General features: G+C 33.6%; 1 protein-coding gene across 1 annotated transcript; it reads left to right on the top strand.

The window, feature by feature from the left end:
- The first annotated feature begins 7,844 nt into the window (after positions 1–7,844).
- On the top strand, positions 7,845–11,234 carry LOC147387218 (autophagy-related protein 8C-like). The gene is made up of 6 exons (XM_086421409.1): positions 7,845–8,049; positions 8,201–8,263; positions 9,470–9,525; positions 9,636–9,688; positions 10,727–10,845; positions 10,936–11,234. The coding sequence occupies exons 2-6, from the start codon at positions 8,227–8,229 to the stop codon at positions 11,025–11,027; spliced, it is 357 nt and encodes a 118-aa protein (XP_086277535.1). The 5' UTR covers positions 7,845–8,049; positions 8,201–8,226; the 3' UTR covers positions 11,028–11,234.
- The last annotated feature ends 1,368 nt before the right edge of the window (positions 11,235–12,602 follow it).

Raw genomic sequence — 12,602 nt, 5'->3', positions numbered from 1 at the left:
TGTCCACTACAACCTTGAAGCATCGGATCATGTTTTTAGATGCCATCAAGTGAGTCCAAGGACCCTTACTAACATAGTAAGGCTAGTAAGACTCTTATTATAACAACCAACCACCAACAGGATGATAACAATAGGGGAGGGGGTAAGAAAAGGATTTGCCATCCTAGCTTAGGTGAAATCTTTTAAAATAATAATTTCTTCTCGTTTTCTTTGTTACTTGTGTGGTCAAACTTCGGAAAACATTGATTTTCCATATTTGCCCTGGGATTTTTCTTGCAATCAAACACGCCCTTAGGCAAAAATATTGACAAATATTTTCTGAAAAAGAAAGAACTTCTAGAGAAAGCTTTCAGTGGAATTTGTATTATTATTTTTCTACAATATCTTAAATGAATATCTTGTTATTTTCAAATGAGAGAGAGAGAGAGAGAGAGTCCTTATAAATTATAGAGTTGTGCTAGAGTGACCTTAAGCTGAATCTCATATCACACTTCTTGTCGTGAAAATGGATAGGAATCATAGATACTTTTTCACTCATATCTCGATAAAAAAATATCTATGATCCTCGTACACTTTCACATCAAAAAGTAGTATATGATGTTCCAGCTTGAGGTCACTTAAGCTTTATTTTAAATTATAATAGCAAAAGTTGGGAAGATATATGAGTTGGACCTGTCAATCCAAGTGTGTTATTGTCACCTGTGGGAAGACATTCAAGGGCCAAGTCAGTCCCCCTAGAAGGGAAAAGCTTTCTCCATCAAAAAAATTTCAATATATGCTTTATTTATTAAGAAGAATAATGATGGTATGCACCTAGGGTGGAGGATTGAAACCATTACAACGCAATTAATTAGAATCAAGATAATCTGACTACCCATGTGGTAAACTCAATTGACTACCCTAACATAACAAGTTCGGAAATCGTAGATCTACACTCCTTGGGATACATGGCTGCACATCCCCATAAAAAGTGTATCTTGAGGGAATTGTGTTTCTTAAGATCTACGGTTCCAAATCTGTCATGTCAGGTAGTCGATTGAGTTTGGCATGTGGGGCAGTCAAATTATCATGACTCAATTAATTAATCTCTAAAATCTCTTTTTTTCAAAATTTCCTTGAATTGTGACTTACATAGCAGGTGTTGAAGTGTGGGAGGAGTGGGTTTCAATCCTCCACCCTGGTATATGGTCCGGACTCATTTATTAGTCCTTACAACTCCAAAACTAGGGTTTTTTCTCCCCAAGCCATACATAAGTACAAACAAAACCCTTCTTCCCCATAACCTGGACCCTCTTTTATTAAAGTAGGATGACCCCATTATACTGTTTTCACGTGAAAACTCTGCTTAACTGTCAAATCTCAATCTCACATAACTAAAACCCTAAACCTCATAAGATTTTAGATGTTTGACAAGCAAACCACGAAATGATATACAATAACCTCATCAGTACCGTTCATTCATGATCAGCTGGTGATGGCATGCATGCAGGACCCACTAATATTACAATGACTTGTTCTGATTACTTAGTAAATGATGGTAGGTGTAGTGATCATCAAGAATGGATGGTTTAAGTGAAGAGAATTCATGTATACAGCTCTACTTCCCATACTTGTTCCAAAATAGTAACATAACCACGCACTTCCTGATTATGTAGAACCTGGACTTGAGCTCCTTTGCCATGGTGACACATCTCCTCCTAAAGCTCGACCGCTCCTTAGAGTAGTGTTCTTGTGTGATACGCGTAGAATAGCACTGACCCATTTCGTCCGTGATCCTTCGTGTTCCTATCGTGCGTGTATCGTGTGTACACAACATGTCGAAACTTGTAAGCTTCACCAAACACACAAATAGATTTTGAGAGAGAGAGAGAGAAAGAGAGAGAATTCCACATGGGCGGTGTATTTCCTTTGAAAAGTTGGCTTATAATGAGGATGGTAAGGGGGGTGTAATTAGTAGTTTAGTACAATTGGATGGGTAGGGGTCAGCTTCTCTAGAACGAACCATGGGCCCACAGAAGTGACATGACCACACCTCAAAGAAACCCACCACGATGACAATGGTGCCAACCCATTAGAGGTTCGAGTCTTGACTAATGTGCGCCTTTGGGTGGGGGGGCCTGGATGATGAGGTTTGTGAGGAGTCTGAATTCTGGAAATGTACTTCTTATTAACAAAAGAAAAAGAAAAAAGAAAATAAAAAAGCAAACTTATTTTACTGCATTTCGTCTTACTTGGGTCGTATACGTGGCGCTCATTAATGTCTGGGGCCACTCCTTTTGATTGGATCCCACAGATGTAGAATCAAATCAATTTCTCCACGCTTTGTGTTCGTTTTCAGTTAAAGTAGCAACCACAATTGTGGGATTTTTCTAATGTGAAAACATACTCTGAATGGTTGAGAGTGTTAGGCCCCTCTCGATGAGACAACTGGTTATTGTGATGCAAGGCTTATTATGTACGTGTTGTTTGTATGGGAGAAAGTAGTTTCGGGAGAAAATAATTCTTACAAAGTATAAATTAGTTTCTTGTTACTTTTTAAAAAACTCTTGTTTTTTATTTTTTATTTTTTTTATTGTTGGGTTGGATGATATAAAATCACCACATCCTTTTGTTTTTAAGGATTGATGAACTTTTCCACGTATGTCATGTTGTGCGAAAACATCACAAGAGGAAAGATAAAAGAAAAATATACTATCAACGATAAATATTACAGACTCTGTCCACAACTGCAAGAAACCTCATAGAACAAAAAACAATAATAAAATCCTCCCCGAAAATACAATATATATATATATATATATATATCGTCTCAGGATTTCTGTCCCCCCCAAACCCCCACGTGGACCCAATCGTGTAACTTGACCTGGGATTTGAGCCAAGTCCACTTCGAATTGAAAAACGTCCCTTTTGATACTGCCTTGTCTCTTGAAGTCCAAACCCAATAAAAATACTAGGCATCTCATAATATGTCAGGTATTTGAGGCAATCTCATTTCATTTGCTTATTAAAAGTTCAAGGTTCTTGAGGGTGATCTTCACTTGTTATTATGGGTTTGTGATAACAGGAATGAGATCGAATTTTTTTTTTTTTTAATTCTTACTAGAGGTAGGTGTAAAAATTTTGTGGGTCTCACCAGAGTGTTGAAGGTAAGTATAAATCTCCATTGTTGTAATTTCTTCATTTATTAGTGATTTTATACTTGTTGGATTGTCTGTAGATGTAATCCCATTGTGGGTGAACCATGTATCATCTTGTATTGTGGTTGAGTGTTATTTCTCTACTTTTTTATTGTTACCTGCGTTTGCTTTGCAAAACATTCTTAGGATTTGATTGGTAAATTGATTGATTTGTTGTTAGAAAAGATTAATTTCAATAACTGATTTCTATGTATGACTTAAAAATAATTTTTTAAAATTAATCCAAGAGTCCACATCATGCGCATCCTAGGTGGAGGAATGATATCCTTCATCATGGGTGCATAGGATCTAGATTCTTAATTCAAACAAATTTTTTTACTGTTAAAAGGTAAGAAATTGCATGTTGGATGCACTTGTGGAAGATCTACAAAATTGTCACCAAGAATAAGAGTTGGGTTTAAATACAACTAAGAGATATATCCTAGTAAAAAAAATTATATACATACATGTTGTATATATGGGATGATAGTGTGGACAACTAGTTGTCTTGATTTAGATCCAGTGAATCTATGGACATGACCCATCGAATTGTTTCTTGAGCATGTTTATAACATTTACATAATTGCAGGAAAGTTGGAAGAGGAGAAGACAAGCCAATCAGCTGTCCTTGCTATTAGTCTATTTATGTCCATGGGAACACTCTTGAAGCACCTCATCTTTAGATGAATAGCTAGCATTGATGATGATCGCGACTTGCTACATTAAAAATCTAGACAGTAAGGGTAGGGTTTTTATATATGTGTTTGGTTGTTAATACAAATTAAATTAAGAGATATTTACGAAAAAAGTGATCAACTTTTGACGAATTTACAATTTTAACTTCATTTTAATTACCAAAACATGAACTATAACAAATTTGAAGGTTTTAAAGTGACAACTTCAAAAGTTTAAAATGACTAATCAGAAAGAATTGTGTTGGAGTACACCTCAAGCTGGAATCTCATATACCAAGTGGGATGGTACATGCGGCCCACTAAAACAAAAAAAAATATTGTTAAATACTTCAATAGTTCCAAATTTGGATAGAGGAAGGTTTCAACTGATTGACATAATCATCAACGCCTTGCCTCAAGCATTAGGTTTGAGAAATGCACGAGATTCACATGTGAACCTTAAAAATAAAAAAGGCTTAAATCAAGCTTCAAATTCTCTTATTTACAACTTCTTCAGAATTATGTGGCTTTAAAATCCAGACTTTTAAGGAGGCATACAAATTCTCATTTTTTCTTATCAGACAGAAGTTGATCAGATCGTTTTACAATCACATGGGTCTGTACTAAACTTCCAATAATTCAAATAATGGTTAGTCATGTCAAGAAAACTCTACTTGCCTGAACATTTAGCTATTTTATTTTTTCCATTATTTGGGATAAGGTTTTAGGCAATGATGAGTCATATCAAAGGGTCTATGATTGTTTTTTTGGGTGAGTCATTACTTCTCTATACCTCCCACAATCATTCAATCTTTGATCCAACCATTATTAGAGGTTCAAACAAATAAATTTCGAAACTAAGCTGAACTGTTTGGGGGAAAGAATTAACAGTTGGTTCTAGAGAAGACCATCTAGATTCTAGAGAAACCCATAGATATGGGACTTGTCCTATTGGCACAACACGTAGTGATCCTTTCAATTAATGTCTCTTTAAGAACTCCTTGCCCATGTAAGGGATGAACATCTTCTCGTGTCCATGGAAATTGCATGCAAATATAACATAAAGAAATTATTATTATTATTTTTTTTGAGTTGTGATAATCTGACTTGAAAAAACATACTTGGTTTAGACACGATTGACGTGCATGGCAAGTGCACAAAACTATTGATATTTTTCTGCGAGATACATACAAAAAAAATCTACGATGCTGTATATTTGCCATGTCAATTGCATATGTTTTAGCGAGTCATTTTATCATTAGTTTTTTGTTTTTTTTTGTGGTTACAATTTGTGAATGTTAGTATCATGACATTTAATACCCACCTTCACCCACTAATTACTAATTGCTACTCGACAAGGGTAGGACCTTCTAATTAGTATGCTAGATTCTCTTTTCCATGGGCGTCTTCCAAAAGCACGAAAAGGTAGTCTATGTGGCCTACTTAATTTTTTCCGTCGATAAATGTAATAAATTAGTTATACCAATTGATTTACAAGAAGTGCTGAGATAATATAATTTCATTGACAAAGATTTGGTTAGACAAGGAATAAGTTATCCCATTAGCTATTCATGGCAAACAAAATTCACTGAGTGGGTTCTTCTTTGTATCCCCACGTTTAAAGTGACACCTTGACTATCGTTCGCTAAATTACATTTGATCATGGTCTATATTATTCTTGTTAAGAATGACCCCTTCTAGACTTCCTTGAATGATAAATTGATTGAGACTGTTAGAGGTTTAATTGATTGCTCAGTTCTAAGATTTGGGAACGTTTTGTTTTGTCCTTGTACAATATATTTCCCACGAGAACAACTAGAGACTTGTAACCAAACAACCCATAATAGGATAAAGGTATGATGTGTCCATAGATTTTGATAGCGCAACTTTCCAAAATTAGATAAAAATAATGGTTTGGATTTATAGATGGCTGCTTGGACTGCTTAATCTTTCGTAGTGGTTTTGTGTTGATTTCTTCTATTCAGATTTTGTGTTTTATTGACTGAGAAGGTGATTATTGATTTGTAGATGTTGGCTTGGTGCTTGATCTTATGTGGAAGTTTTATTATCTTCGGACTTCGCGTTTAATCGACTGAGAATAGTTCTTTAGTCTTTGGAGAAGGGTTTTAGGCTTGATCTTCCCTTAATGCTTGTTGTAGATTTTGTTCTCTTCGAACTTCATGCTTGATCGAAATCCAAATCTTTATTGAAGAACCTTATTTCGTCTTTAGAGGAGGGCTTGGGAGCTTCTTCTTTTCTAGAGAGAGAATTATATCTGCTGAGAAAAAGTGATCCCGATTCCTCCCTCCCCTTCAACCCAAATGAGGAAGGCTTTAATATTTATCGTTTAGGATAAGAGGATATTTCTAAATTGCCCCCTACTTAACCAAATTTTACATAATCAGTTTAAATGATATTTGATTATTAATCCACCCATTTGAGTGGGTTTTGGATTTAACCATGGGCTAACTCATTTGTTGGGTGTATAGGTTTGATGTTTAATGCAGATCACTTAGATATATTGGATCATGGGTTTCATTTATGAAAACTCAAATCCAAATTGTAAGAGGCACTTTCCTGATTATTGGGTCCAATTTGGATTTGTGGCTATTTATAATCTCTAAGGATTTTTTTGTGATTTGAAAGATGCAGGGATCAATTTTAAATTTCAATGCCTACAATGTCCTCTTTTGATCATTGTGTCAAGAAGCTATCGTTTACACTAACAATCCAATATCAAAAGAGAAAACATTTGCTTACGAAGGGCTGTTTTACTCAAATGGATGAACACATTAGCAATCCAACACTACAACCCTCTAGATTTCATAGAAAAACTCAAATAACATTTTGAGCTTGACCCAAGGTTTTGAAAATAAACAACTACCAGACTTCCACCTAACTCTCAAACTTAAAATTAAAATTCAATAGTGAATTTTTTTTTTCAATTTATGTAGAATTTTTTCCTCTACTACCTTGAATCATCAGATCATGTTTTTGGACGTCAAAAGTTGAGCCTAAGAACCCTTAGTAAGGCCAGTCAGATTCTTATCGAAATTAGGTTATGCATACCTTATTGTTTCGCCCTTTTAAATTGCAAATTACTAAAAGCCATTATCTTGAGCTTACTTTCTCCAAGAAATCCCCATATTTATACTATTTTTCTTTAGCTCCTTTTCTTCAAAATTATGTTTTCTAGAAGATCCTTAATAAACAAGGATCTATTTAGAAGATGGAATTGTGGTATGAGCCCACTTAACTCATGCTCCACTTGGCCATTATCATCAAAGCTTTAGTCCAAAGATTTACAACTTTAATTTGCATGACTTTTAATATTTTTGTCATTTATTTTACAACTTTCAATTATACACACACACGGGCGCGCGCGCGGACGAGATGGGCTTATACGCACTGCATCTCCATGGGCCACATGGATGTATATAAAATTTTATGAATAATTAAGAGACAAAATTTGAAAATTAACATTTTTTTCACTGTTTAATTTATTTTAAATTTGGGAGTTTAATGATCGTTCATTTTCAAATTCAAGATCTAGTACAAAGAAGTTCATTTTTTTTTTTATTTCTTCTTTTATGAATCCAATCTAGACCATGAAATCTACAAGACTGAGGTATCATTTGAGCCGATACAAGACAAGACACTCGGTCTAAGCTCTACATGGTCCTTCCATGCATGCAACTTTTTCCATATATGTATTTGTTTGGGATTATAAGTTGTCTTAAATTTGAGGGTATCTTAGTTATTTTATGTTAATCTCTCATGGAAGACTCAAGTCTAGATATATGTTACTACTTTGAAACTATAAGGATGTTTCACCGAAATTTGGAGAGAGATTACGCAATCTTAATCATAATTGTATTTAAGATGTGATTTTACATTATAATAATGTAATAATTTGCTTTTTTAATAAGAAATAATTTTTTATCCATTTAAGTCACTTTTTTAATAAGAAATCATTTTTTTATTATAATAATGTAATTGTAACTGAAAACAGTTCTAAGCTTACCCAGAACAGCTTTGGAATCTATAATTAAGAGAGAGAGGAAACTGTTTCCTTGTTTCAGAGGCAATTTATCTTTTCTTTTCTTTCTGTTTCATATTGGTATCAGAAGCCCTAATTTCTATCAAAGAAATCCAATCCTTCTTAACCATCGCATCTCCACCTCGCTTGATTTTCACAGGCAAGAATTTTTTAGCCAATTGTCCTCAAAATCGAAAATTTTAATATTTTCTTTTGGTCGATTTATTAGAGCTCTGTTTTTTTTTTTTTTTTTTCAATTTATATTGGTTGATCTTTTTGTATTTTATTCTTTCGATCTTTAAACATTGCAGATAGCAGTCTCTGTGGAATCATCTCCATGGCAAGGAGTTCCTTCAAATCAGAACACCCTCTCGGTTTGTTCTCTTATCTCAAGATTTGTATTTTTCTTTTTTTATTGTTTTCAGCAAGGAATTTTTTTTGTTCTTGAGGAATTCTAATTTGGGTGTTATTGAATTTTCAATAAAGCATTGATTTTTTTTGTTTTTTTTTATTTTTTATTTTTCTGTGGGTATGTAATGCAATTATGTTTTTCTGCTTATTTATATATAATTCCAAGAATCTGGGTGTTATGGATTTTATGAATTTTCAATAAAGCATTGATTTTTTTTTTTTCTGTGGGTATGAATTGCAATTATATTTTTCTGCTTATTTATATCTAATCTTGGAATTCGAGTGGTAGTTTTGTAGTGGATCAATTTTTCAGCAATAATATTTTTTTGTTCTTGATGATCTCTAATATGGGTATTTCAGATTTTGTGAAAATTTCAAAAAATCATTAATCTTTTTTTTTTTTTTTTTGTGTGGGCATGTGATGCAATTGTATTTTTTTTTCTGGTTATTTATAAATATAGTCATGTAATTTAAGTGATAGTCTTTTGGTGGATCAATCTTAATTGAAGCATCTGTACCTACCTAATAATGGAAACTCATGGAATATTTCTCGAAATTTGTGGAATGATTCTACTTCATATAAATTGCATTGTTTGCTGTAGATGCACTTGTATGTTTCTTTTTCATCTGGGGTTTATTAACTTAAAACGTTTAATGGAGAATAAAGTAATCTAAATCATGTCATTTTAGATTCTATTCTTGGGGTTCTTTCCAAGTGTTGGCTTCTGGCTTCAAGCTTAAAGTATGTACTATTTTTAATTTGGAGTGATTTGATAGAATTGATGTTAGATAGAAAGAACCGACACTGAGAAGAAAAAAATGGGAGTGGGGGTTTTTATGTGTCGATGGAAGTCTCGTGAGTTAGTGTATAACAGGGAAATGCTCTCGATTAGGTGAAAATCATACATGATAAAGTGGAAATGTAAATTAACCTTTTTTTCCCTCTTCAATGAATCTAATATGGTATTTTCTACGTATTCATGAAATATTTACTGATGCATTCCATATTAAGAAAATTAGGACTTCATTATGAACTGACCTTTTAGCGTAATCTGAATAGTTAATCTCAATGGGTAGAAGGATTTATGTCTTTAAAAAAAAAATTATTGTCCTTAGCTTTCAATTTTCATGTTTATTTGTGCTAAAGTTTACATTCTTGTACATGTTAGAAAGGAGGAAGGCCGAAGCTACGAGGATCAGGGAGAAATATCCTGATAGAATTCCCGTAAGAACTTTTCTTTTCTAACTAAACACGTGAAATTATTGCTTTTTTGGTTGTGTTATGTCTCATGAATTTAGTCCATTAAATTCTTATCCGCTAATTGTGCTACATAGGTGATTGTGGAGAAGGCTGAGAGGACTGACATTCCAGACATTGATAAGAAGAAGTTTGTCTTTAACTTCTCATTTGATATCTGTCATACTGCAACATAATTGGATTTTTTTCTTGATAAGTTTTTGACATAATTCGATTGTTTTAAACTTTGTTCTGTTTGTTTTTGCCTATATTTTCAACATACAAAAACTGCATCGTGTTTGCTGTCAAATTCACAAATTATTGTCCAAATTTTGATCTAAGATCCATAGCTTTACCTCTTTTTATCATGTGTTAGAGATTTTTCAGTAAGCAAAAGCTGTCCATTAGTTTTCAAGGTTTTTTTTTTTTTTTTTTCACTTTGAAATTTGTGTGGATAATACACCTTATTAATGTGCTTTGTCTTGATTTCAAGAGCACTGCATTTTGATCGTATATTGTTCTTTTCTTTTCTAGTGTTTAAGCATGAGAAGTATCGTTTCCAGTGCTTAATGGATCATTTTTCTTCATTGTGACTTCGTTGTGCCAAGCTCATGCTCTATTTTATTGTTTAAATTTTTGTATCCAATTATTCAGATTTAGGGGATCATAGGGTTTCTGAAAACAAGTTATTGGCTTCTTTATTCGATGTTATTATATTATTCCCCGTTCTTAATAAATTAGTAAATGTGTTTCCAAACTCTCTTTCAAAGGACACATATTTTGGTATACATTTAAAGGGAAATTTTTAGAGTCGTGCTGGAGTAACATTGGCTGATGTGGATGCGTGCTAGAACCATAGATGCTTTCATCGAGATACGAGTGAGATCTCAATGAAAGCATTTATGGTTCTGTGCACACCAATGTCCTCCACGATGTCCCTCCCAATGTTCCTTCAGCATTATTCAAATTTTTAAGCTTCCATACTGGGCCTTATGTGTAATTGGTTGATTCTTATTAGTATCAAAATTCATGCTAATAGTTTCAAGACCTAAACATGGTTGCAGGTCCAAATAATATTGCCCGTGTCCAAACGACGATCACTTCAAATTGTTATTGTTCGCCTGCTTTCATGTATACAGGCCTTTAGTTTTCACTATATATTTATATATTTTTTTTTTTCCTGGTGCAGATATCTGGTTCCCTCCGACTTGACTGTTGGGCAGTTTGTTTATGTGGTCCGAAAGAGAATAAAGCTTAGTGCAGAAAAGGCCATATTCATCTTTGTCAAGAACATTCTACCACCCAATGGTGAGGGATTTTTAAAATTTTTTTTGTGGCCTTTATTAGTACAAAATTTTGATAATTTGATTATTAAATTTATTTTTTGGGTTGCTACAGCTTCTATGATGTCTACGATTTATGACGAAAACAAAGATGAAGATGGTTTTCTTTACATGACCTACAGCGGCGAGAACACATTTGGGTTTTAACTACAGTTCTGTGAACTTTGCACGTATGGACTTTTGACTGAAGTTCGGCGTCAAACTAAAGACATAAAAATGAAAAGGAAACAAACAAAAAGACAAAAACTTGTAAATTCTCAAGAATCCCTCTCCTTAGATGCACTCTTGCATCATACTCTTTACTTGCTCATTAAATCTTTGCTACTAAAGAAATCAATTTGAATGTTTCACTTCTGATTTGATTTTATGGATGCTTGGAAGGACAAATACCTTAAATTAGCTTTGTGGTCAGAAACTCAGTGAATTTCATATATTACAATAAGAATCCAATATTTGAGAAATTAAATTAGTTATCCATTATTGACATCTATATTCTCTGCATTCTTCTACACTTTTAAATGCTGTACATAGAACTCTAATGTATGACAACTCTTACATGGATTTGATGATTCAGTCCAAGTGATTTTCTCAGTTCATCGATGATATATATTTTATAAATAAAATAAAGAACTAAATAAGGTTTCTATCTATTGGCAATCTCCACAAAAGAAAAAAATAAAATAAAATTATATGTTCTTCTAGATTCTAATCTAATGAGACATAAAGTACTATTGAACGAAGTTGTAGGAGAGATGCTGATGATGGGTTTATTTGGAGGAGCTTTTCTTGTATTGGGTCTTGACCCATTTGACACCAACCGATGTCCCTCTCTTCACCTTCTTTGCTACCACCATGGCTGCAACCTTGACCTTGATTAATCCGACCGAAGCCGTGGTTTTCACGACTGCCATCTTCTTTTTGCTTTCGCTCTTCTTCTCTTTCTTCATATTGTCCAATTCAAATTCATCGTCCCAGGTAGTTGTAGCTGTTGCTACTTTCCTTGCCATAATCGCTTTAATCCTATCCAACCAAAATTGTATTTTTAGCAGAAATTCTACGATGAAGCACAAGCAAAAGTAATATTATTAGAATATTTCGCACTCTTTAATCCTATTTTGCAAATTATTCATAAGGTTTACATAAAAAGTAATTACCCCTCTATTTTTAGAGGTTGAATCACTTCAATACTTGGTGTTTTGGAAAAAAAAAAAAATTTGAAAAAACATAGGGTTTTGAAACAACCGAAAAAACAAAGAAAATCAACCAACCAATTTAAACCATTTTTTTTTTCTCCCTCCAATCTTCGACCTCTTCCCAAAAACCATTGATTTCCTTAAAAAAAAAATATTTCATGTTTGAGATGAGACTAATCCCCATTGTCGGATGTCCAAACTTACTTACGTAAGTTTTCTAACGTGCGTCACAAGGAGGCTATCCAGTTTGGAATACATCACAAGGAGGGGGAGCAAACCCTTGTAGTTAGAAACCTTATAGATAGTTTTACTCCTAATAAGCAATTGAGGGTATTTCTTGTTTGTATGCTCCCTTCACAAAACTGTCTAAAATCATACATATCTATCCTTATGTATCCCGAAGCAATGGATCTACGGTTTTGTGAAGGAAGCATACAAAGAACACATAGAAAAGGAGAGTCAGATTATCACAATTCCTAGAAAATTTGTACAAATCCTAAGAAACTTAACGATCATTAAACCCTTGAAA

Source organism: Akebia trifoliata, chromosome 13 (genome assembly GCF_017979445.1).
Source record: "Akebia trifoliata isolate Shusen 1 chromosome 13, ASM1797944v1, whole genome shotgun sequence".
Taxonomy (NCBI): domain Eukaryota; kingdom Viridiplantae; phylum Streptophyta; class Magnoliopsida; order Ranunculales; family Lardizabalaceae; genus Akebia; species Akebia trifoliata.
This window is presented reverse-complemented; position numbering and strand designations above follow the sequence as displayed.